The sequence below is a fragment of the Mauremys reevesii genome, linkage group 1 (genome assembly GCF_016161935.1).
Source record: "Mauremys reevesii isolate NIE-2019 linkage group 1, ASM1616193v1, whole genome shotgun sequence".
In the NCBI taxonomy this organism is placed as follows: Eukaryota; Metazoa; Chordata; order Testudines; family Geoemydidae; genus Mauremys; species Mauremys reevesii.
The window spans coordinates 127,817,238-127,844,518 of NC_052623.1; the positions used below are offsets into that span (position 1 = coordinate 127,817,238).

General features: G+C 44.7%; 2 protein-coding genes across 4 annotated transcripts in view; both read left to right on the forward strand.

The window, feature by feature from the left end:
- The window catches only part of LOC120395922 (granulocyte-macrophage colony-stimulating factor receptor subunit alpha-like), a 29,978-nt gene extending 26,808 nt beyond the window's left edge, over nt 1-3,170 (forward strand). For 2 of the 3 annotated variants that reach the window (XM_039520755.1, XM_039520740.1), the window contains 2 exons: nt 2,259-2,397; nt 2,981-3,170. In XM_039520755.1, the coding sequence (XP_039376689.1) occupies nt 2,259-2,397; nt 2,981-2,994 (153 nt within the window). In that variant the 3' untranslated portion in view covers nt 2,995-3,170. The remainder of the gene's footprint in view (nt 1-2,258; nt 2,398-2,980) is intronic. The other variant, XM_039520748.1, reaches the window with a different exon arrangement.
- Nucleotides 1-27,281, forward strand: part of LOC120395898 (granulocyte-macrophage colony-stimulating factor receptor subunit alpha-like) — a 101,032-nt gene that overhangs the window by 25,859 nt on the left and 47,892 nt on the right. The window lies entirely within an intron of this gene.

Genomic DNA, 27,281 nt, shown 5'->3' on the forward strand with positions numbered 1-27,281 from the left:
CCGATTTTTATTAGCTAATTTAAGATTTATTTAAAAACAAAATAAAAAGTTACTTTGGTTACAAGATCATTATACATAAGATATGAATAAAGGTCTTAGGTCAGTTTCATAGCAGAAATGGTGAGCTTCTGATTTGCAAAAAGTCTTTCCAGAATCAGTTTAATAGGTTATAGTCCAATAGCCAGTCCATGTATAGATTTTGTTCAAATTCTTCCATAAGAATTTGCAGGGACAGTCCAGGACATTTGGATGAAGAATAGGTAATATACATTGTTGCATTGAAGTAAATCTCTATTTCCTAAGCACACAACTAGCTGCATTCAGTAGCATAAGGTAATTAACCATTCAAGTAGTTCATAGGTAGTTTACTACAAATTTCAAAGAGAAATAAAAATAATGGTATTATTACACCCCAAATTTCATCTAAATGTTAATATTCCTTTTTCATCCCTGAATCAGTAGAATATAATAACAGTAAGGAACAGACATTTAGCATCCACAAGCTAATCTGGTCACATTTTTAACATCTAACAAGATCTAGGTAAACACAGACAAATACACTCGGTATCTTCTTCTAATTCTCTACTTTCTCTACTTTAACATGGCTTTGATAACTATCAGCAAGGAATGGCCCTGTTTACCATTGCAATGCTTGTCTAATATGTCCTTAAGGTTGATTTTGGGTCACTTAGCCTGCTCATTTTGCTTAACCCTCACTGGCTTACTGTCACAGCAGCATACTACAAGGTATCTTTATGTATCAGTTTTCTTAAATATATCATATTCCAAACTGTTAGGTTAGAATCAAGGATTTATGTAATCTGGATTGACCCTTAAAAATGTTAAATTGAGATGCAGACTCCTCTTGGAAATCTTAGACATAGTCTTCAGACCCACAGGTTGAAAATGACTGTTCTACCTATGCTAATGACAACCTTTCACGGACCCCTTAGACATAATCTTAAAACCCCCAAGGGGTCCGTGGACCACAGATTGAAAACCACTGCCCTAGCACTCCACACACCTTTCAAAACCTTCCATTTTCTATTGGTTTCACACACACACTAATACAAATAAAATAAATTCTGTCTCTTTATCATATTTTGATGTTGTTTTGCAAAAGGTGGAAAACAAATTTTGTTCCATTCTTTGCAATAATTTCCCATGTCTGGTAGAAAATAAATAACATAAAACCCAACATCAAAACCTTAGGACCATTTAAATTAGACAAGGAAAACTTCAAGCTCTCTAGGAGCCTCAGTATCTTATTTACTGCGGTTCCAATATATGCCAAGTTATTCATTTTAACAGGAATCTGACCTGTGTACTTCACCTCAATCCAGAAAGCCATCCAAGAGTTAGCAGAACAGTATCTTAAAGGCACTAAATCCTAGTAACATAAAGTAGTGTACGTCTTTACAATATATATGAGCTATTGGGTGGACTCAAACACAGTAATGTCTAGCAGAGACCATGAATAGCATTGGGAGGACATCTTCTCTGAGTTCTTGTTGCTGCCAGCTTAGGTGGGGGAGGAGAAAGGCAAAGGCATGCTGTCACTGTTCCCTATTTTATATCCTCAATCCATGTGCCTAAAAGACACTTGCCCAAACACATCCTGGTGGGCTTTGCTGAGTCACTGCGTTGAGCAATGCCCCCTGTGTGGCCTTGTGCAACTGAATCATAGAGTTGAGCTGTCCCCATTGTGTGGTGCTTTGGCAACTATCATTGAATTGTAAATCCTTTAATTATAAGTCCCTGGCTGATTAATGATCATTGAACACACTCCTGGGCGGGAGTCCTTTGTATGTCACTAGCAAATTTACAGCATATTTCAGTAACCCTACAGCAAAATCTCATAACTTCATACACACTGGTGATATAAATATTTGGACAGAACAAGGGGTTTCAGCAGATCGTGACCTTTCATATGATATCTTATATGGCATGCTTTGTATGAAATATCACAACCACATATGAATGATGAATATGAGGGTTTCCTGATGCCTTTTTGAGGTACAGTGTGTCACAACCGTATTCTGTTTCCATAAGCAGGCACAAATATACTCTTTGTAAAGCTGGGATCAACAAATGACAACGTACATGTTATTAACATCTACATATACAATGAAGACAAGTACTGTGTTTGTACAGGGTCTAGCACAATGGGGCTGCGTTCTTGGCTGGCCCTTAGGCACTACCATAATACATGTTGTTCTTATTATTAATAACAATGCTAATAATTGCTTTGTTTCTAGGTACCAGAAACAAGCTTCACATTTCAGAATTACAATGTCAAAAAAAAATACATCTTGCAAATCAGAGCAAAAGGATATAATTGTCTCATAAGTGAGAATTGGGGGGAATGGAGTGAGCCCATTGAGTTTGGTATGGATGGCGAGTATTTCTTTTATTTAATTTTCCCTCAGTAATTACCGGTCTGTTTCACTTACTGTCTCACCTTCACAGACACAAACAGATCTTAATTCTATTCAAATATTTTATTCCTGCCTGCTCAGAAGGAAGTGAGGGAGGATACTATGTACCTTTTAATACTTGGGAAGCACTCAAATACTATGGCAATGAATGCCAGAAAGAGTTAAGGCTGAAATAGCAATAAGTGCTCAGCTACCATGGTTATGAGTGTGGCAGCCATGGTAAGCCAAAGGGTACATAGGGTTGGCTTCTACCGCGTTCATAACGTGGGAATGGTTTCAAACTTCAGCACCCTCCTTTCCCATAGTAACCAATGCTGGTTGTGTTTGCCATTTAAAAGGAGGGCTGCGGTTGCTGTTTAAAAGGAGGGGCTGTGGTTTTGGAGTGGATGTGCAGCACTCCCCACCCTCTGTGTAGCTATTCTCTGGGATGATCCCTTTTAGCCAAGCACAAACAGCCCAGCATGCCTGGGGTCTAATGTGTCTGGGATCACCAAACAGAGGCTATTAATGTTCCCTTACAAAACTTCCCCTATTTCAACCAGGTGACCATGAATGATATCACTCTCCTGAGGCTGACACAGAAAAATAAAGACCTAATGTTGCATGCATGGGACCAAAACCCAGGACCATTCGCTGCTATGCTTTGTGCTGCAATGATTCCAGACCACTTGCTACTGGCTTGGCGTGGTAAAGTGTCCTACCATGGAGGACGAAATAAGGCAGCCCTCCCCAGAAACCTTCTGCAAAGGCTTTCAGAGTACCTCCAGGAGAGCTTCATGGAGATGTCCCTGGAGGATTCCCGCTCCATCCCCAGCCACATTAACAGACTTTTCCATTAGCTGTACTGGCCGCAAATGCATCCCAATTTTTCAGGGCAAATCAAACATTAAACACAATCACTTTTAACCCATGTAGTGTCGTTACAATTGTGCACTCACCAGAGGTGACTTCTCCACTTTCAGGGTCCGGGAACCATAGGTGCTGGGAGGGTATTGGCTCCAGGGTGAGGAAAAGGTCCTGGCTGCCGGGGAGAATGGATTCTCCACTTGCCTGCTGCACATTCTCCTCCTCTTCCTCATCCACAAAATCCTCATCTGTGTTGCTTGAGGCTGCCACCTTGCAGATGTCCACAGAAAGTGTTGGAGTACTGGTAGGGTCCCCCCCTAGAATGGCATGCAGCTGATCATAGAAGCAGCATGTCTGGGCCTCTGACCAAGAGATACTCTTTGCCTCCTTTGTCTTTTGGTAGGCTTGCCTGAGCTCCTTAATTTTCACATGGCACTGTGGTGTGTCCCTGGTGTAGCCTCTCTCCACCATGCCCTGTGCGATTTTGGTATATATACAGGGCAATCACTAGCCATTTTGGTGCCCTAAGCAGCTCTTCTGTGGGAGGGGGTAGGGAAATGGCCCCAGGCATCTGCAGGGGGCAGGAGAAGGTTTGGGGGGTAGTGGGGTGATGATGTTGCAGAGCTCTTCGTTAGTGATGTGGTTGAAGTAGGAGATGCCCAGGATTTTACGGAAGTATCTCATCTCTACTACCTGTATTTTCCAGTCAAGTTCTGACGTAAGGGTCCATGTCTCACACACATACCGAAAAATGGAGATGACCAATGCATGCAGCAGTTTCAGTTTGGATTCCAGGAAGATGTTCTTATTCCTCCAAACTGGCTTTAGCTTTGCCACTGCTGCTGTTGTTTGCGCAGTTCTTGCCAGAATTTCTGCCTTGGGTCCTTCATCAGTGATGATTGCCCCCAAATACTTGAACTGTGTCACTGTCTCCATCTCTTGTCCACTGACAGTGATATGTGAGATGATCCCATCACATTTGTTTGTTATCAGTTTGGTTTTCTCTGCACTGATTTCCATGCCATATTTTGTGGAGGTTTCATCCAACCATTTCACAAGGTTGGGAAGTTCATCTTTGCTGCTTGCCAGGCTCAGTGTCATCAGCAAACTGAAGATTTGAGATTGATCACCCCCCGATTCTGACTGTGCATATGTGATCCTCAAGGGCATCAGTCATTATGCGCTCCAAGTAGATGTTGAACAATGTGGGTGAAAGAAGGCAGCCTTGCCAGACTCTAAGGCCTGGGCTACACTAGCTGGGGGTTCGAACTAAGATTCAGCTATTTGCATAGCTGAAGTCCAAGTATCTTAGTTCGACTTACCTGGCCGTCCTCACGGCAGCGAGTCAACTGTCACAGCTCCCCCATCGACTCGACTTACTCCTCCTGCCAAGCTGGAGTACGGGCATCGATTCGCGGATCACTTTATCATGTCCAGATGAGACATGATAAATCGATCCCTGATACATCGAACACTACCTGCCAATCCGGCGGGTAGTATCGAGAAACCCTAACAGTGGTATGAAATCAGTCTCCTATTATGCTATTGACAAGAACTGCACTGCTGGCCTTGGCCTACAGTTGGTTAATGGTAAGAATAAGCTTACAACCAATATTGTACTTCTTCATGGTTGCCCAGAGAGCTTCATGCCATACTCTGTCAAACACCTTCAAGTCAACAAAGACGTGGTAGATGTCCTGCTGGTGGTGTAAGTACTTCTCACATAGTACACAAAGGTTGAAAATCTGTTCTGTGGTACTTCTTCCAGCACAACAGCCAACCTGTTCTTCAGTGATGATGCTCTCTGCTTGTGGCTTCAATCTGTTCAATATGACTTTCAACATCACTTTGCTGGGGTGGTTAATTAAGCTTATGATCCGGTAATTCTGACACAATTGTAGGTTGCCTTTCTTTGGCAGAGTGATGATAAGTGACTCTGTCCAGGTGGAGGGCCACTCACTGGTCTGCCAGATCTTGTTACAGCTCTTGGTGTGTACATCTATTCCTATTTCTCCTCTGAATTTCATCAGTTCAGCTGGGATGTTAATACCTGTAGCTTTTCTGTTCTTGAGTGATTTCACAGCTGTCTCCACTTCTTCATGCAGTATTGGAAAGTTGTCCTCTTCTGTTGAATCTGGGCTGCCTAAGACACTAGGATTTCAATTTTTCTGGCAGTTGCATAGATCAGAGCAGTAGTTTGTCAACCTATTGATGATGTCCCTTTCTTCTGTAAGACTGTTCCCTTCTTTGTCTTAAATTGCGTTAGATTTGGTCTATCTTTCCTTCGTCAGATCTTTTACAACCTGGAAGGTGTGTTTGCTATTTTTATTATTGATACACTCTTCAATTTTAGAGCACTGTTTTACAATCCATATTTCCTTGGCCACCTTCATTCTTTTCTTGATTTTTCTGCCAATCGCTCTATATTTATCAGCTCCCTCGATGTTGTTCTTGTTTCTCTTAAGTTGTCTTCTAATGTCTCACGTTTGTAGTATTTCATTTGTGACCCATGGTTTTGTCTTCTTACAATGTTTCCCAAGGATGTCCATTGCTGTCTCATTCATTACAGCATTGAAATTGTTGGTCATTGTTTCTACATCTTCCTCTAGAGCAAGCAGTGGGGCAAATTTTCTGCCAAACACTGCTTGGAACGACTCTGCAATGTTTTGGTCTCTTAGTCTTGCTAAGTCAAACTCAGTTCTGGTGAACATTGGCCTGATGATTTTCCTTAGTCGCAGCCAAAAATTGAGCATCACAAGGTCATGATCACTTCCAATATCAGCACCAGGGAAACTTCTTGTTTTAACTCTACTAATCCCAGAATGAAAGTGGTTTTGCACCATGATGTAGTTGATCTGGCTGTGATGTAGACCATTAGGTACGTGCCATGTTGATCGTCTGGCTGCTTTATGTGCTCCTAACATGTTTGCAAGAACCAGATTGTTATAGCTGGCAAACTCCAGAAGTCTCAATCCTCTCTCATTGGTTACCACATTACAGAAAGGACCACAATAATCTCGCCAATTTGTCTGTGCGTCAGTACCCACCATAGGCACCAACTTCCCCTGTGCCCTGGGGGTGTTCAACACCCCACTCACCACTGGACCCACCCCTGCCCTACCCTCACCCTGCCCAAATTCCACCTCTTTCCCCCAAATCCCCACCCCTGCCCTGCCTCTTTTCTGCCTCCTCCCCATAGCGCACTCCACCCCCTTCCTCCCAGAAAGTACTAAGCACCACCAAACAGCTGTTAGGCAGCAGGCAGGAAGTGCTGGGAGAGGGGATCGCAGCGTGCTTGGGGCAGGAGGAGTCCAGGAGGGGGTGGAGGCTGGGGAGCTTGGCTGCCAGTGGGTGCGGAGCACCGATAACTTTTCCCCATGGGTGCTCCAGGCCCACAGCACCCACGGAGTCGGCACCTATGGTACCCACTTTAGCATTCCAATCTCCCTGTACAAACAGGATATCTTTCTTGTTTACCTTATCAATGATGTCTTGGAGCTGATTGTAAAAATCTTCAATTTGCTCATTGTCATAGTCTGTTGTAGGACTGTAGACTTGTACCACTGTGATATTAAACAGTACTGCCTTTAGTCAGATGGAAATAAGCCTGCTGGATATTGGGCGGCATCCTAATACTGAATTCTTGATATCTTTATGCACAAGAAATCCTACACTGTTGACATGTTTGTCCTCTCCACTGTAATAGAGTACATGGCCTTCTTCCATTAGTACCGCTCCAAAGTTCTTCCATCTGACCTCAGAGATTCCTAGGAGGTGCCAGGTGTATTGTTCCATTTCCTATGTAAGTTCTTTCTACTTCCCTATTTGTCTCAATGTCCTTACATTCCATGTGGCTATGGTGATGTTTTCTCTTCTATGGATTCTCTTTGTTGGGTTTACACCAGTAGTATACTTGTCGTGTCTGCCCTGGTGGGAGACGGATGGCACGTGCATTATTAACTCCCACTGCGATCAATCTGGTATGGACATGCTCATCATATGGTGTGTCTTGGGCAAATTTCTAACCTGGCAGAGCCTATCCCTCTCCAGGCAGCCCCCGTTTAGTTGCAGGAGGACGGGGCAGGGGGTTTCTGTCCCTGGACCCACACGGGAAATTAGGAAATGGCAGAATTGAGGTTGCCTATTGTCAAGGCTGATTCCCTCCTCTTGAACGTCGAGTGTAGAAGGTGGGGGCCTGCAAGGACTCTAAGAACTAATACTTGCCACTCCAGGCTTCTATTAAACTCCCAACTTTACAGTTTTTCTCTGACCTTGACTAGGTAGATGCTGCCACCACCCAAATGCAAAATCCCCTTAGAACCCAAGAAGGCGCACTTGGGAATTCCTTCCTGTGGGGTACCCTCAAGCCCTTTCACCCCACTCCAGGGAAGAGATGAGAAATGAAAACAAAGAAATCAGCTGTTGCCACCAGCTAATTAAAAATATGTGCACAAACCTCTTAGGACACCAAAAATCAATCCTGTTCTTTAAAAAAGGTATTTTTTATTAAAAACAAAGAAAAAAATACATCTGGATCTTAGGCTTTTACTAGATTTAAAAATCCTGCTTACAAAAAATAAACATCAAGAATAAGCTTCTTGAGGTCCAGCTTAAAGGTTACAAGCAAAACAAAAGCATTTGGGGTTAGCACAGAGGAGTCCACAAGCCTTACAAAATAAAAGACATTAACCTAATCTCATCTTTCTATACATTTTTGATGTACTTACATATCTGAGTTTCCAAATAAGAAATTTCTAGGTATGATTCTCATCATTTTCATACCTGGCCTTCAGCTTCTCACAGCATAACTGCTGCCCTCTTCCCTGGAGAACAACAATGGACACAAAGGGAAAGTTTTTTTTTCCCCCCAATTTAAAAAAGTTCTAGCCTTTCCATTAGCTCCTTTGGTCAGGTGCCCACTTCCTTCCTTTACCTGTGGACTTTTTTTTTTTAACCCTTTACAAGTAAAGCTACTAAGGGATTTTATAGCTAGCTGGCTGGCTAGGTGTCCATAAAAGGGAGCTCCTCTCCCTTCATTTATCACACCTATATTAAGACCCATTGTGTGTATGCATTGTGATACAACCTTTATTTGTATGATCACATATTATTTTTCCCATAGGACCCCTGCCACTTTCAGTGCTCCTTTCCTATCCAACCACATCCTATCCAACCACAGCATTTTTAAATGTTTTCTCTGAAAAAGTGAGCATTTCACTACAGAAATAAACTGGACATTTCAAGTGCCAGATTTGGAAACTAAATTCAATCCTTAAAAGGTGAAACATGGAGATTTTATTACTTCTTTAAATGCAAAGCTCAGAGCAAGCTAAATTGTGGAGTCACTACCAACATCTGCATAATTAGAACATGACTAGCACTTGCACTGTATTTAAGGTTGAGGAAAAAGGTTTTTCTAACCCTACTTGCAGTGATATTATATTATGCTATGTAATGTTCTGAAATATTTAGGAAAAATTAAATAACCAACATAGATAATGTTACAGTTTTAAGATGCGGGCTCATACGATTTAAAATAGCAACTCTTAGTCACGCATATTTTCAAAGTTATACTTAACATTGTGGCAGGACATTTTCCAGCCTGGGAGCCTGCCTATCATTTGGGATTTGGCCCAAGCACCTCCATAAGATACCCCAATCCTAGAGAGGTCATGTTGTGAGGCTATGTATTGACAGCCTGAGGAATTAATGTATGAGAGTCCCTTCTTCTCAAGACAAAACTGCAGATGGCAGTGATTGCAGCCTCTCACTACCTGCATGGGATCAAATTCAAAACCAATCCCTAAAGACTTGGGAGTGTGGGTACATACAAGATTTTGGTGTTTAGTCTCCAGACTGCTTTGAGTGTCATCTTCTTTGAGACTCTAACAGTCAGTTGTTACCATCTCTTCCCCTGACTTCATTGGAAGAGAAAGTTTTCAAACCACTCTGTATCTTGCTATCTGCTCTTGTCTTTAAAGAAACTTCCAAGACTTAAATTAAATTAAATGAATCAACACACACTGTAGTTTCAAAAATAAAAACTCTGATTCTAGGAAAGATTGTACAGAACTTAGTACAGCCTCATGTGTCTTGCTGTATGCAACAAATAAAAAGGAAACAGATCAACAAAAGAGCTCCAGCCCTAGCAGATGGAACTTGACTTTTGCTACCAATTTCACTTTTGATATCAGATTTACCTAACTTAGTTCCTGGAATTGTCCAGCTTTCATCTTGTTTATTCTGTTAATTATATTTTCTAAAATATTTTTAAAATTGTAATTAAATTGTGTGAGAATAGTGACCTTTGACTGGTGATTGTTCAGGACTTCCTCTCTGGGGGCCTGGTTATAGGCTGGGTAGGTAGTTGTTTATAACTTTGTCAAATTTTAACTGTTCAAGCTATTATTTTCCATCCCGAGTGTCTGGTATATATGGGAGAAAGGTTCAGCTAAAATGGTTCGGACGTGTCTGACTATTGGATTAAGGAAACATACATTGTTTTTCCCATATTTAAAAAGTGCTTACATCTGTTTCATGACAATCTCTAACATCTCCATGATTTGGAGTAGGGATTTAAAATTTGATTGGGGGGAGGGTGAGTGTAGGAAGCCTGCCTGCCCTGTGTTTTCAATGCTCCCCCTGCCAGAGCCCAGCATGCAGGGGAAGGAGGAAGGTGTCTTAAAGTGTATCTTAAGAAGACAGGAGCCAGGAACAGGAGGAAGATAGGAGCAAGGAGGGGAAGGGCATTTTCACCTGGTCTCAACATTCCTGTGTTGTCTAGTAAATAGCTGTGAAAACTGCTGGCAAAGACTGTGTCGCCAATCCCCTCTAGTGGCATGGCCACATACACAAATACAACCTTCTCTTGCTACTAGTTACTTCATTAGCTGCAGTGGTAGAGAACTCTGCTATTGAGCTAAAGATCTCAACCCTGCTGAGGAACCATGTCAGAGGTCTATACAGGTCCACATGAGGGAATTTGAGGGTTTTTTTCTTTTTAGTTTTTGAAAATGTAGGAAATTGTATTCAAAATCTACTTTACAGAATGTTAAGGTTGCAAAGTCAATTTCTGAAAAGTTAGGAAATGCCAGAATTAAGGGTGCCTGTGTATTCTTGATTCACCTGCTTCTGCACATTCCTTATGACACCGTCTTTAATTACATGATCACATTGTATTTTTCCAAAGAACCCCTGCCTCATTCAGTACATATGATGCATCTCCTCTGAGGTCAAATCTGAATTGTGCAGAGAAGGAGCCTGTTGAATGTAGTACCCCTGCTTCATTTGCTGAAGACATTGGAAGGTGTGCAGTGCATGAGGCAGAGGTGAAAAGGATGGTCTTGTGGTTAAGGCAATTGAATGCTGCCCTGGAGACCTGGATTCTAGCCCTACCTCTGCCACAGATTCCCTGTGTAATGCTGAGCAAGTCACTTAAACCAACTGCTTCTTTGTCTGTTTTTCAGATTTAATTTTAAAAGAACAATACTGTATTTATTTTTTTGTGCTGATAGGTGATATAATGGCCGAGTAACACCCAGAATTGTAATGTATATGATTCAATACTTTACCATAGTCTCAAAAAAAATGTACCCTAAGCGAAATGTATTTACGGTCACATGCACGGAGTACAATTAAATATATGGGGCTGAGATTGACATTGAGGTCTTTTTCTCATGTCACCGTGATTCTAATTCCTTCACTTTACATCAGCAGAGTAAGATGGGAAAATCACATCCTTAAAGTTTTATTGGCGTGAAAGTGACATTACAATGGTCCAAACAGAAATGTTTCACTGCTGTGGGAGAGCTAGTTGAGCTCTAAAGAGAGCAGTGTGGGAAAGAGGAGAAAACATGGATACTGATTACTGGCTGTACTGCTATATGAGTATAATCTGCCTCTAGTGAGGAATGCAGCAATCGACCTTCTCGGTGTGTGAGCTTCTATTACAGTATAGCCTAACCCTAGTCGATAGGGCACTGGGGTGAGACTCAGAAGAGCTGGGTTCCATTCACAGCTCTGCTACCGGCCTGCTGGGTGACCTTGGGCAAATCATTTAATCACTCTGTGTGTCAGTTTCCCCATCTGTAAAAAGGAAATAACGATTCTGACCTCTTTGGTAAAGTGCTTAAAGGTCTATGGATGAAAAATTAAGAGCTAAGTATTAGTCACTGGTGCTCTGCACACTTCGTGGCTTCTCCATTCCAAGTAACTATCAAGTTGGACTTGATCTACATTGTCTCAGACCTGACTACCTCAGGGTAGGTCTATAGTGCAATCAGAGGGTGTGTCTGCAGCTCATGCAGACGTAGCTAGCTGGAGTACCAAAGTTATGATGCCATGACAGCGTGCAGTTATTGCCTAGTGTGACGGTGCAGGACTCACCCCTACTGCTCCTCCTGCTGCTCGTCTCAGGGAATTAGCTCATCCAGTATCCGGAGCACCCACTGCAGGCCAGTGTTCCACTTGCCGCTGGCCCCTGTGTTCCTCCCGGACTCTGGGGCCCTTTTACCTGGGGTGCTGCCTCTTGGCAGTAACCCCTTTCTCTCAGGGTCTCCCCACCCCAGGGAACCCCCACTGTCTATCCCCACCTCACCTCAGTCCTAGCTACCACCCAGTCTCCATCTAGCCCCCATTCACTGGGGCAGACTGCAGTATCAGCCACTCATCACAGGCACAGAGGTTCAGACCTGCTGCCTCCTGCAACCCAAGTGCCCCTTTAGCCGTACCCTAGACCTGCAGCCTGGGCCTTTCCTAGGCCGGGGCTTGGCCTTTCCCCAGACCTGCTCCATGCTAGGCACTTGGTTAAGCTCCATGCAGCCTGGCCATTCTGAACACAGAGAAATACTGCTGAGCTCCTGGCTCCCAGCCTTTATATACAGGCCAGCTGGGGCCCGATTGGGGTGTGGCCCAGCTGTGGCCACTTCCCCAGTCAGCCCAGCTTTCAGAGCTGCAGCCCTTTCCAGGGCTGCTTTTACCACTGCAGACCTCTTTCAAGCCCTTCAGGGCAGAAGCAGGTGTTCACCCCTCTACACCTAGTAATTGTAAGACCCATGCTGAAGTGCTCACTGCTGCAGCTTCACTGTTTTGGTACCCAAGTGAGCTAGACTAATCTCTCTCAGGCGTGTCAGCATGAAATGCAATCACACTCCATGGCTGTAGGATAGACATCCGCTAAGAGAGAGTGTTTTCCTGCATGCATCACTGTGATGGCTGAGGCAGCCTCTTACTCCTAGACTTCAACTCTTGGAGACTGAGGGAAGAACCCTTTGGATGGAGGGTCCATGACTGGGGTATTAGCTTCCCCAGGTGGCATCATAGGTTGGGGGGCCAGACAGATCTTTTTGGCCAATCACCGGACTATGGCCCATCACTGGGGACGTTTTTCTCCTGGCTGGGGCAATACAAGGAGTGGTGCTGTTTATGCTGTCTGCTCTGTGCCATGTAATTTAATGCACACAATGCAATCAGATGGTGGACAGAAAATAATAAATTAAAGTAATAATTACATATGAATACATTTCCCACTCCAAAAATAACAACTTGATTTTTCACAAGGTAGCAATTTAGAAATCTAAATCAGGAACGTTTTTTCTCCTGAGCATCGCTAGTTGTGCAGCAAGTCAGATGTGGGCTCTCCCTTGCTCCAGCTACTCCTCGCTAATCCCAGAGGCCTACAAGAATGAATTTCTTTAAACAGCCATGGAGTGAGCCTGGGGGAGAGGAGTGAGCAAGAATAAGTGGGGTTTTACAGCCCAACCCAATTCCCAGTAAAGCCAATGGAAAGACTCCCAATGGCTTAAACCAGAGTTTGATCAGGTCCATAGAGTCTAATTCATCTCCAAATTGAATCAGTGGGAGTTTTGCCATTGATTTAATGGGAATTGGGTTGGACTGTAAAACCCAGGTTGAGTCCAGTCAGATAGAGCTGGGACAGTTGCAGAGGGCACTGACAGGCACCCATTTTTCCATTTCTCCATTCCACTCAGCAGAGGTTTGGGGAACTTGGGCATGTTTCGCAAGTTACATACTGGGTCTCTAGAAAGAATCCAATGTGACTTCAAAACATATTTGTTCACCCTTTCTGTGGTTTACTGTTGAACTACTTCCTGGAGAGGGTATGTGCTAGAGAAGGGCAAGATACTACACAAAACTATTTCTTGGAAATTAGGCATCACCCTCCTTCCCCAAATTTTCAACCATAGTATCTAGCCTTTTTCTCCAGGCAGGTCAACTAGGCTAGTACAGGTTACATAGTCCTGGTTACAGCATAGCAACACTGTCACTGATTCTTGTGGACTAGAACACAATTCCTGAGAGGGACGATGACACCTTGGAGTGGCTGTATGTCATTTTGGAGAGAAACCCAACTCTATTCAAGTCCTAAGACTAGAATACCCAGAGTAAAGTGGCTAGAACACCTCTGTTGCCTCAGTGATGAGAGATTGCTGAGAAATATAGTTTCCTAGCAGCCCATGGGAGTCCTGGTTTAAGGTAAGCTACATTTGACAAGGGGCCATATAAATTCTGCCTTCTTCCACCAGAAAGAGGTTGGAGCAACCTAGACAGGCTGAGGAGAATCTTCCAGAAGAAGGGGCAAATTTCCCATTGTTTCTTTGATTTCTTTGTTTTCATGGACTGGGCTTTTCCATTTAAAAAAGGACTTTGAAGAAAACCTTCTGGGAGGAAGCTATGCTAGCTTCAGCACTAGGAATGGAAAGCACTTGGTAGGGGAGGTTTGGGTATGTGTTTGTTTTGTATAAAGGAACTCCATGGGTGTGGCTATTTGATTTGTTCTGCTGCAGCATGTTACTGCTCAGCGAAGGGACGCCAGACTTCCTTATTCATTATAGAATCATATATTATAGAATAGTTATAGAATCAGAAATGTGGAGCTGGAAGGGACCTCAAGAGATCATCTAGTCCATCTTGCTGCAGGACCAAACATACCTGTACAAACCTTGGGAGAGAGCCTCCTGACCCAGGTAGATAGACTTGTGTTAGTGGAACTCACACTAGCATGCTAGAACTAGCTGGAGCGACATTGCAGCTACCCAGGATGGTCTTGAGACCATTGCTTCTTGTTCTGTCATCTGCCACCACTGAGAACAGCCGAGCTCCATCCTCTTTGAATTCCCCTTCAGGTAGCTGAAGGCTGCTATCAAATCCCCCCTCACTCTTCTCTTCTGCAGACTAAATAACCCCAGTTCCCTCAGCCTCTCCTCATAAGTCATGTGCTCCAGCCCCCTAATCATTTTAATTGTCCTCCGCTGGACTCTCTCAAATTTGTCCACACCCCTTCTGTAGTGGGGGGACCAAAACTGAACACAATACTCCAGGTGTGGCCTCACCAGTGCCGAATAGAGGAGAATAATCATTTCACTTGATCTGCTGGCTATGCTCCTACTAATACAGCTCAATACGCCATTGGACTTCTTGGCAACAAGGGCTGACTCATATCCAGCTTCTCATCCACTGTAATCCCCAGGTCCCTTTCTGCAGAACTGCTGCTTAGCCAGTCGGTCCCCAGCCTGTATCGGTGCATGGGATTCTTCCTTCCTAAGTGCAGGACTCTGCACTTGTCCTTGTTGAACCTCATTTCCTCCAGGAGTTTTTGGATTTCCTACTAGACTGGGTTTATTTTCCTTCTGTGATTTTCTTTTCCTGAACTCTGCTGAAGTTATTTGGCAGCTTCTCCTCCACAATTAATTGTTTAAATTTTGCCTGCTACTGTTTCTGTTTCCACTGAGTTTCAGTGTCTGATAACAATTCAAAGCGTATATGCTCAACATCTCTGAAAATCAGGCCCTAAATGGCTAAAATGACTTGCCAAAGGTCATTCTGTAGCAGAGTGGAGAGCAAAACCTACATCTCCTGACTCTCAGTCTATTCCACAAACTACTCCAGTGGTGAGCAACCTGTGGCCTGCAGGCCACGTGCAGCCCATCAGGGTAATCTGATTGTGGGTCACGAGACAGTCTGTTTACATTGATCATCTGCAGGCACGGCCCCCCTCAGCCCCCAGTGGCTGCAGTTCGCCATTCCCAGCCAACGGGAGCTGCGGGAAGCGGCGGCCAGCACGTCCCTGCAGGCCGCAGGTTGCCCACCACTGTCCTAGACCATGCTGCTTGTCTCAGATAACTCTTGGAGTCGTTCCTCCAAGCAAACCTATTAAAGTGCTTCAAAAGGGTTAGAGCCGAAGGCTATATCCCACTGTCAGCACAAGGCACATTTTCCTTTGTCCATCTCCTACTGCACTGAAATAGAGCTGCATTTAATTACCATCATTCTTCTGACCTCTTTGACTAGGGAAAGGGATGGTTCTAAAAATCCCAACAAGAAGTTGTGCATGAAATAGATCAACAGAGTCAAGTTTCCTAGACCCTCAGGACCTTTATATTGCTCTTGAGCAAGTTTCTCTGTTTGACTCAGCACTATGGGAAACATCTTTCATAGGGAGATATGACTAACTCTCCTTAACCTGGGGGATGATAACAAGAAACCCCCCCACACACACACACACAGCCAGACAAAAAAGAATGAATAAGTAAAAAAATAATTTAATATACAATAATGTGACTTCGCTATCCACAATAGCTAGAAACTCCCTGGGTTTCCCGGCCTTTCTGAAGTATACGTGAAACTAACAATTCTGAAAAAACAGATTCCTGTCTACTCCAAGCATCATCTGCATACTGCTGATTGTTGTCAGAGTGCTACCGGTGTGGTGCTCTGCTCTCTCCAATATTGATATCACTCGGCTGCGTGCGTGAGTTCCCTCTGTGTGCTGCCCCAGCTCTGCAGATAGCTGACACAGCAGACCCGACGAGAACCCCCAATAACCACAGAGTCCAGTAAGATGCAAAGCCACGTCGGCTAGGTTTATTGCGACCTCGGACACAATTGCAGTTCCCTGTAGGTTTCTTAGCCTAATTCAGGGCATACTACGAGAAAGTGCCTTTTGGCCATGGACCTGGCTCAGTCAGTGGCGGGACTTTCCACTGCCCCCTAGGCCGGACAAAGACACCGCCCCCAGGCTGCATTCTTATACACAGATACAAACAAGTTACACATCACACCTGACGTATTGAGGGGCCACCCCTCTACGCAGCAAGGTTCAACCTCTCTACGTATTAAGGTGCCGCCTCTCACCTTGTACATGTTGGTTCGATCAAAACAACTCTATCCATCATTTTACCCTTTTGCCCCTGTCATTGGGATGGGCCAGCCTGTTCTTTGTTATCTGTGTGGAATGTGCAAGTATGTGAATGTTCTGATATCTAGTGTTCAGTACCTTTTAGGTACGTATCTTCTTGCAGCATCAGCCCTTTCCTTGCCAGCTTCTGTGAGCAAGGCAAGCCTCTGGCTCACAGCTTAACTTTGCTTTATGTTAGCAAAGTCTTGACCATTACTTTAGTTTAGGCCTCAGGCCTCATACCAGGCCTCTGATACCAAGGTTTATATCTCAGGGCCTCCTCTTACTACACTGATTAATAGCTAAAATCCTCCTTTCTATTTCAGTGGAGAAATGATAATAATGAAAGCAGTCTGAATATTCTAAAAATGCCAAATTAGCATAAGAAGAACATTTAGCACAGCAATGACATCACAGGACAGGGAGAAAGTAAATTCAGATTCCTTCCAGAGCAAATAAAATAAAATAACATAATAAAAGAGAACATTGAAAGAGGATTCTCGCAGTACTAAAAACACTGGTTAGACTTAAATCTACCATACTAAAGGAGAGAGATTAAACTGCTTCCATGCTGATGACAGGGTCTGCTCAATAATGATCTAAAGCAATGTGAACTGACACACATTCAATTTCATCATCTAAGTAAGACCCACCAGCAGAAAGTTGAGTTTCTTTTTTGGTGGTTCGGGTTCTGTACTTTCCGAATCAGAATGTTGTTTTTTTAAGACTTCTGACAGCATGTTCCACACCTTGTCCCTCTCAGATTTTGGAAGGCCCTTCAGATTATTAAACTTGGTTCGAGTGCTGTAGCTAGTTTTAGAAATCTCACATTGGTATCTTCTTTGTGTTTTGTCAAATGTGCAGTGAAAGTGTTCTTAAATCGAACAACATATGCTGGGTTGTCATCCAAGACTGCCATAACATGAAATATATGGCAGAATGAAGGTAAAACTATGGAGCAGGAGACATACAATTCTCCTTCAAGGAGTTCTGTCACAAATTTAATTAACACATTTTTTTAATGAGCATCATCAGCACGGAAGAATGTCCTCTGGAACGATGGTTAAAGCATGAAGGGTAATACAAATGTTTAGCATATCTGGCACATAAATACCTTGCAACACTGGCTACCACAGTGCCATGCGAACACCTGTTCTCACCTTCAGGTAACATTGTAAATAAGAAGCGGGCAGCATTATCTCCCGTAAATGTAAACAAAGTAGTTTGTCTTAGCAATTGACGGAACAAGAAGCAGGACTGAGTGGACTTATAGGCTTTAAAGTTTTACATTGTTTTGGTTTTGAGTGCAAATGAAAATCTACATTTTGTAAGTTGCATTTTCACAATAAAGAGATTGCACTACAGAGGTGAATTGAAAAATATTATTTCTTTTGTTTATCTTTTTTACAGTGCAAATATTTATAATAAAAATAATAATACAAAGTGAGCACGGTACCCTTTGTATTCTGTGTTGTAATTGAAATCAATATATTTGAAAATGTAGGAAATATCCAAAAATATTTAAATAAATGGTATTCTATTACTAACAGTGTGATTAAAACTCCAATCAAAATTATATTGTTTAATTTCACAATTAATCATAATATTTTTAATTGTTTGACACCCCTAATTCTTATAATTCTACTATGTATTTTAACAATATTAACACCCAGGTGAGCCAGACTGAATCCCACTATGTATTTGTCAGCATGCTTGAGGCTTGGGGACCTTGCCATAAGCTGGCACCTGGTCTGCCTGTGCCACATTTGCCTCCTCCAATTCTGGGACTAGCCAGGGACTGAACTGCTCTCCAGGGCTGCTCTAATTTGCAGTGGGTGGAAGCATCTCCCTAGTGGCCATGCCACCTGCCCAGAATTGCCAGACTAGCTCTGACCCCTCCCATGCTGGCCTGCCCTGCCCCTAGGTCCTCAACATCGAAGAGGGTAGAACAGGAGTAATAAAGCCAGCACAGAGGGATCAGGGAGAGAACCTTTAGCCCTGAGAAATTCCATGAATAAAATAAGAATGATTGGGTGGCTGACTAATTCATCTCTCCTTTTCCCCTCCCAATGTAAGTGTCATTCCCTCGGTGTAATATTAATAGTAACAATGAATTAATACTGCACTCTCAGATAGCGTTTTTCATTGTATTTCTCAAAGGAGATAATTTCATTCCCCCCATTTTATAGGTGGGGAAGCTGAGGTACAGAGACGGGAACTGACCTGTCCACCAGGTCAGAGGCAGAGCCAGGCAGACAACCCAGGGCTCCTGAGTCCCACTCCATTGTTCTTTCCACTGGATCACACTGTCAATTTTCATGATGGCAGGAACTAGTCATGACTAGAGGCATTGGTATTGTATTTCCATGTACATTCTATTGCTGGAAGCAGTCCTTTCATTTCCATATCTTCTTATATGCCACATACAGGGAAACATGATATGGGGCAGATCCTTAATTGGATTAAAGCAGCAGAGCTCCATTAAAGTCAATTGAGCTACGCTGATTTACTACAGCTAAGGTGCTGGCCTGATATCTTTCCTGTGTGGCTTATTTAGACTTCTCTTCTTTTGCACATCTTCCTGCAGCCCCCATTGGCCTGGAGCGGCAAACCTCAGCCAGTGGGAGCCACGATCGGCCGAACCTGCGGACGCAGCAGTTAAACAAACCGGCCCGGCCTTCCAGGGTGCTTATCCTGGTGAGCCACATGCCAAAGGTTGCTGATCCCTGGACTAGATGATTGCAATGGTCCCTGCTGGACTTGGAATCTATTAATCTATGACAGGGCCGCCCGGGTGGGGGAGAGGGGCAAGTAAGGCAATTTGCCCCAGCTCCTGGGCTCTGCAGGGCCCCCTCCCCAGCTCCGGCCCAACCCTGCCTCTGCCCCTCTCCTGGAGCCTCCGCGCATCCAGGAGTGTCCCTGGACAGCTGCAGCATGGCTCCGGCGGGGCTCCTGAGCTCCTCCCCGCTCAGAGCCGTGTGGTAAGGGGGTGGGGCTGCAAGCTCCAGGCTGAGCAGAGGAAGGAGCTCAGGAGCCCCCCCTTATCACACGGCTCTGAGTGGGGCAGAACTCAGGAGCCCTGCTGGAGCCACACTGCACCGCTGTTCCAGGACACTCCTGGATACGATGTGCTGAGGCTCTGGGTGACAGGGGAATCAGGGGTAAGGGGCCATGGCCGGGGTGGTTGGATAAGGGGCAGGGAGTCCCGGGGACAGTCAGGGGACAGGGAATGGGGGTTTGGATCGTGGCCGTTCCGGGGGTCTGTCAGGACTCAGTCGGGGGGGGGGAAATAGGGGTCAGGGAAGTCAGAGGACAGGGAGCAGGGGTGGGGTCCCGGGGTGGTGGTTGGGGAGGGGTCTCTGGGGGATGGTGACGGGACAAGGAGCAGGATGGTCGGGGATTCTGAGGGGGGCGGGCAGTCGGGGGGCAGGAAGTGGGTGGGGGTCAGATAGGGGGCAGGGCCAGGCTGTTTGGAAGGCACAGCCTGCCCTACCCTAAAGCTCATTCAGCAGTTTGAGGCTTGCAGAAGAGCCAAGCTGTTAGCTTTTCCATTAGGGCTACCATCCCTTTCACTTCTCAAATGCCAAATTATAGTCTATATTTAATTTCAGTGCCATAGGGAGATTCATGTCAAGGGAGGGTAGCTTCATTTAAAATTAGCCACTGGGGGAGGGATCACATGAGAAGAGCAATATCCTACACCACCTACCTCCTTCCCAACCCTACCAAGGGAGACCCGCCCCCCTACACTTCCTGAGGCTCCAGAGGGGTTAATTCAGTGGTTCTCAAACTTTTGTACTGGTGACCCTTTCACATAGCAAACCTCTGAGTGTGACTCCCCCCTTATAAATTGAAAACACTTTTTTTATATATTTAACACTATTATAAATGCTGGAGGCAAAGCGGGGTTTGAGGTGGAGGCTGGCAGCTCACAATCCCCAGTAATAACCTCGTGACCCCCTGAGGGGTCCCGACCCCCAGTTTGGGAACCCCTGGGTTAATTTAATTTTAGCACCCTGAGTCCATTCAATGCATGTGCTATTTTGAGCATTTCAGTTTTCACAACATAGGCTCATCCCAGATTTGGAACAAGCTCAAATGCTCAGTTCGTGGAGTATGTACATAGTCTATACTAAAGACAAACCCACAGTAACCGTCTCCAGTTTGTGAGAGATCCCATGGAGCCAGTCTCTAGGAAACAGATAAAGGCATGGAGGTTAAGTCTATTAATGACTATTAGCCAGGATGGGTAAGGAATGGTGTCCTTAGCCTCTGTTTGTCAGATGGTGGAGATGGATAGCAGGAGAGAGATCACTTGATCATTACCTGTTAGGTTCACTCCCTCTGGGGCACTTGGCATTGGCCATTGTCAGTAGACAGGATACTGGGCCGGATGGACCTTTGGTTTGACCCAGTATGGCTGTTCTTATGTTCTAAGCTAAATGAACCCAAAGTTATGGAGACAGATATGAGTCAATGAAGCCAGCAGAGTACCAGAAACCTGGAAAAATCTCTGACTGGATGGGCTCAGGCGTTTGGTCACAAGCTGAGGTGGTTCAAAAGTTTTGGATTCTTTTTAAGAAGAATTTTTGTATTGTTTCTTTAAGCAATCAAACACAGCAAGCAGCAAATATTTGGCCACACACTTCTGAAACCCCAAACCATATTCAGGTTATGGCAGACTAATTTCAGCTTTTCAATTAAAAAAACCACAACAAATTTTGAAGGAAAGCAGACATTGTCCGTGATTTTTTTCTGCTTTTTAAACCCCCCTAGTTTTAAATCCAAAAAAAGTTTTGACGGAAAATATTTGTCCATCCTTTTTAATGAGCTTTAGTGCTGAGAACCAGTGATACCTTGTAAAGAAGTTTTCTCAAAATGGGTTTGTGCCAAGATGCGGAAGGTTTATTTTTCCCAGGGCCGCCCGTGGGGGGGGGGAGCAAGTGGGGCAATTTGGCCCAGGCCCCGCAAGTGCCCCCACAAGAATATAGTATTGTATAGTATTGCAATTTTTTTTATGGAAGGGGCCCCCAAAATTGCTTTACCCCAGGCCCCCTGAATCCTCTGGGTGGCCCTGATCTATGATAAAATTTGCTAAGTCTGCCACAGCTCATTAACATTCTCAACTTCAGCTGCACTTTGTCTGCATATGAGCTATAAAGCATTTGGGGTTGGAAGTTTGGGCCATTTGTTTTTGTCCTAGTAGACAACTCGGAGTGGACCTATGAAAGGAGAATACAGAAGAGTGGAAAGGATTTACATTTACCTGTGAAGCTCATGATTCAGGAAAAGTAATGTGCCAAATGAGAACAAATCTGTATTTCCCCATTACACTGGGTTGTGTGTATTACATGGTCATGGTTTTCTCAGTTGCAGGAGAAAGTCCTCCACCTGGTGGGAAGCCTTGCTCACAGCTTGTTTCAATGTATGTCTGCATGAAAGCAATATTCGAGCTCTAAAGAGCTAGATGGCGTTGTTATTATTGTTTTGATTGTTATAGAACTACAAAGTGAGACAAAAACTGGGCTTTTCTTGCATTTGAAGTAAATTTCATCTTTTTCTCCTTTAACAAAAAAAAGACAATACTTCTTCACTCTATAGTAATATGTTCTTTTTCTTTTGCAGTCATTTCTTCTAAAACAATTGGGAGCTATTACATTTTATATGAGTTGAATTACGCATAATTTCTTGTCTTTAAAGTACATGATGCTAGTTGTCCATTGCTTATAATGGCTTGGAGTGCATTATTCCCCACACACACAAACACCCCCGAAAATGAAATTGAGGAACTTTATTTGAAATGTCCACTAAGAACCCTCACAGCACTGAATTCTTTTTTAAGTCTGCCCTTAGGAACACTACTCACCTGCTGTACTCCCCTTTGAGCCATCTCTGGTGGCTTATAAAAGCAGATAGCAGTGTAATCCAGACAAGGACCCTAAGAAATTTTCTCTAGGTTGTGGATAGCTGTCTCACCTCTCTGGCCAGACAGAACTAAGACTCCTGTGGAATCTCATTGTCAGTCAACCTAGCTGATGGTAAGAGACGTCAGAGTTGCTGGCTAGCTCCTCTCCCTCAGAGTGAGCAGTCCTCTAGGGTATTGTAGACGTTTCTCCTACAAAATAATAAGGGTTTCCTTTTCAAAGCCACAGCACTGGAACACTGAGTAAAGCTATTGCTATTTCTGGCAGAGTAGCTCATAACAACATGTTAGACAGGGAAGTTCACTAATAGACAAAGGGTTAGATCCACAAACAGGGGCGGCTCTAGCAATTTCGCCGCCCCAAGCACGGCGGCACGCCGCGGGGGGCGCTCTGCCTGTCGCTGGTCCCGCGGTTCCGGTGGACCTCCCACAGGCGTGCCTGCGGAGGGTCCGCTGGTCCCGCGGCTCCGGTGGACCTCCCGCAGGCTGGCGGGAGGTCTACCGGAGCCGCCTGCCGCCCTCCCAGTGACAGGCAGAGCGCCCCCCGCGGCATGCCGCCCCAAGCACGCGCTTGGCGCGCTGGGGTCTGGAGCCAGCCCTGTCCACAAAGATACAGAGGCATCTAAATGCCTCAGCTCAAGATTTAGGCACCACTGACATCTTCAGAACTATGCCTCAGCTACTGCTAACCTTACTGGTGCATAAAGTATCTTAGGTGGCTAAGTTTCTGCCAGTGGGCATGCACAAAGCTGCCTAAGTCCTGATGCTGCCCCACAACTAAGGAGCTGCTTGGAGCTCCCACTCGTGCTTAAGGCATGGCAGGATATTCAGACTAGGCGTTCCCCTGCCTATCACCCCAGCGGGGCCTGATCTGTTAGGTGTTTTCAAAGCACACCTACAGGATCAGGCCTCACACACAAAACACAGCAGAGGGTGAGCAAGTTGGGAATTCAGCTGGCTGTGTGCATCTATCCAGAATGCCCTGCAGTTCAGGGAACAGCTGAAATGCGCGAGACCCAGCTTCAAATCCCTGGTCCGGTTACTATTTAATTACTTATACAAAGTGGAACAGCTCCAACAGAAGAAAATGGAGGGAACCACGCCCAGAATAGCCAATAGGAAGTAAGAGAACAGGGTGTAAGTTTCTGCTCCAAATCAGGTAGGGCAGGAATTTGAATCTCCCGCATTCCAGCTGAGTGCCATAGCCACAGGGCTATTGGCTACAATAGGAGGATTTGGAGGAATCTCTCTTTTTTTATTGCAAGGAAGGGCTGGCCCTGCCTTAGGCATATAACTCCAGGCAAGCATGTATAACACCAACAGACCCTGGTGGGTGGGATTGAACCTAGCACCTCTGCAGCTAAGTGCATGAGCTCTACCACATGAGCTAAAAGCCAATGGGTTGTTAGTGGAGGCTGCAGAGCAGAATCATTTTTTTATATATATCTCCCTCTCCCTAGTGCCACTAAACGGGACAGAACTCCACACCCAGGAGATGTGTGGGTTACACGTGCACAGCTCAGAATTCTGAGCCCAGATAGCTGCTTCCCTCCAGCGCATCAGTCAGATGCCTGTGGACTAGATCAACAGAGTTAGGTGCCTAAGGACGTTTGTGAATCTGGGCCATAAGCCCCACCTCTTTCCTCTGCTTTTCACTCCTAGCTAGATTAGACAGCTGCCCACTCAACATGCAGACTTCTAAGGATCCCTTTCTTAGGTGACTAACCCTCCCCAGGTATTGTCCTGAAAGCCTGGACTGAGGCTTCTACCAGATGGCAAAGTGCCTAGAAGTTGGGTGTTGCCACACATACGCCTCTTTGTGGCTCTAGCCCAAAACAATTGCAGACTGTAAAACAACAAGAGCTTTTAAGTAACTCTATTAAGGCAGTTCCCGAGCACAGAGTTTGAACAAGCATCTGCTGGAGGCAAAGTCTAAATGGTGAGTTGATCAACACCCAGAGAATTATAATTAAATTGAATCAAAGAAAACGAGATATTTCCAATGAGAAACATGTTGGCACTGTGTTTACTTGCATGCTCCTTGGTGGACTAATGTTATAACGACTTCCCAGGCATAATAACTTCACAACAGGCATAATACAAATTATCACTCCCCTACTATTATATTGGGTCAGCTCTGAGGGTGGAAACTTGGACAAGGAAAAGGGAAGTTAATTCTCCAGCAGCATGTGGAAGGGTGCTGGACGGCACATGTAGCTTTCCAAAGACCCATACAACAGGAAATCTGCTGCATGGAGGTGACAGATAAACTCCTGACCAAATCTTCTCTCTCATGAGTGTGTGGTCACAGCAGACAGGCAACTGATGGGCATAAAGGAAACACGTTATCTTAAATTTTAGAGAATTCCATATATAAAATCCTAGGAAATTGGCTGCTTTTGGATTAATTTGACATTTCAAATACAAGTGGCTTTTCTGTGGTTTGGGACATTTGCGGAGGGAGTACTCCGCACTTTCTGAAAAATCAGGCCCTGAAAAGATATCTCAGGTTGGGTGCCCAAAATCACTTTTCATCATTTAGGCCACAGTGGACAGTCCACTACTAGAACGTTTACTGTTATTTGAACATACCCAACATTCTAATCCTATTTTACAATAAAACTCGGTGTCTGAAGAGAGATGTGACTGCAGCTCTTCGCTTAGCTGAGTTTGCATCGTTCGGAGAAAAAGAAGTTGCATTGTTTCATAAGATCTCTTCAACAATATGTGCTATCAAAAGTGCAATGTAAGTTTCTGAGAACTCTGGACATTGCACAAGTGCTGTTTATTCTGTTACAAGACGATTCCACGTAGTAAGAACTCCAGCCACTCTTTGAATGATAAGAACATAAACTGTTTGACCGATTTCTTTTTTTCAGCTTTACTTTAAAAAAAAAACAAATAAAAATACTTCATATGTTGCTAAGACTTTCTGAAGATTTTACTTCAGGGTAGTATTCTTCTAGGTATGCTCGTCATCCAGGCTGCTCTCACTCTTAATGCTAAAGTGACATACCATTCACAGTAGATCGGTTTAGAAGATCTGCACAATCATCTCTCTTCTGCTGCATATTTTGCTCAGCTGAGAAATACTTTACATTTCCCTTTCAGTCAACATCACTGGGCTTTAGATTTAGGCTCCTTTGAAACAACTAAAAGTCGTTCATCAGGAAAACATTGCCTCACCTGTTTCTGGTTCACATTTTGAAGGTCATCTTCATAAATATAAGGACTAAAGACTTTTTAAAAATGAAAATATGGAGCGAGATTCTGTGCTGTGCCACTAAGAGTATGTCTACACAGCAGCGGGGAGGTGTAATTCCCAGCTCGGGTAGATGTACATGCACTAGCTCTACTCAAGCTAGAGCCTAAAAATAGCAGTGTGACCACTTAGCAGCACAGGCTAGCTGCCCACGTATAGATCTAGGGGGTCAGGAGGCTCATACTTGGGTGGCTGACCCACTCAGCGATGGCTATAATGCTAATTTTAGCATGCTAGCTCGAGCAGCGTTAGCACGTGTGTACATCTGCCCAAGCTCAGTGTTAGAAACCAGGACATAGGCAGTCTTGCCTACCAGTCGGCGCAGGAGTCAGGTCTAGTGGGCAGAGCAGGGGTCCAGGTTAGGGAACTGAAGAAGGGATCAGAGCCAGACAGTAGAGGCACAGCCAGGACCAGGAACCTAAGCTAAGGATCAGAGACAGGATCAGATACCAAATGCCAGAGCCCAGGCTTGAGTCAGAAGTCAGAACCAGGATTGTATCCAATGGTCAGGAGCGAGGTGAAAGGGCAGGAACTGGAAAGAGACAAGGCTCAGACACAGAGCAGGAGCATGATAGGAGTGAGGAGCAGGAGTAGGATTGGATACACGCTTCAGGAAGTGGCATGAACAGAGTCCAATGTAGCAGCAGCAAGAAGTCTGTACAGTTGCAGACAGCTCACCAACCTCACTTCGGCAGCAGGTGGCCACAGGCCTTGAGTGTGCCAGTAGCACAGCCTGGGGGTGGCCTGACCTTCCAGGTTTACAGAGCTAATGCTTTGCCTACCTCCTTGAGTGGCAATGTCAGAGGTCCAGGGTTCCCATAGTCCTGGGTTCTAGACCTACACCCTCAGACACTGAAGTGCTGGAATTATGCCCCCCCAGTAGCTGTCTCCCCGGCACAGCCTAGAACTCATATTCCAGCTGACAGCTTTAAACCACTGAACAATGGTGTAATCCTGGGTTGTTCTGGGACCCGAGGTGTAATATCAACAGCCCCCAAAGCACATGTGAGTTACAGCAGCCTCCCTGGCCTAGAATCTCCACAGTGCTGCACATTGCAGCCCCACCCTGGTCACATACTGCTCCTGAAACAAGCACAACCCTGCTCTAGGGCTTTCAGGAGAGAGCCTTAGAGCTGCCATCTGCAGTGCCTGTCCCAGAGGCATCATCCCACAGCCAGACCTGTGGCATTTAGGGTACTTTTACAGCACACTAGCCCTTTCACCCACTGTAAAGAGACTACAGAGAGGGTGAGGAGCTCACCCATAGTTTCTGGGTGGAACCCAAAATACAGCCAACAGGTGTAATGTGGTGGAAGAAGGCAGGAAGATGTTTGTGAGAGGTAGAAATGAAAAGGGTATTGAAAATGGGGCCTTTGAATTTGGCAGAGTGGACAGAGTGGAGAGGAACATGAAAGAAGACCAGGTCAGAGATGATAGTGATAATGTTGTTGCCCCTTGGCCCAAACAGCTAGACAATATGTGGAGCCTAGCTAGGCTGTTTATGTTAGATATTGAAATCAGATATACTAGTTAGGTATTTCTTTGATGCAATCCTGCTTATTTACAAAGAATGTACACAAAGTCCTGTTTCCCTGAACACAGTAGGAACAAACAACA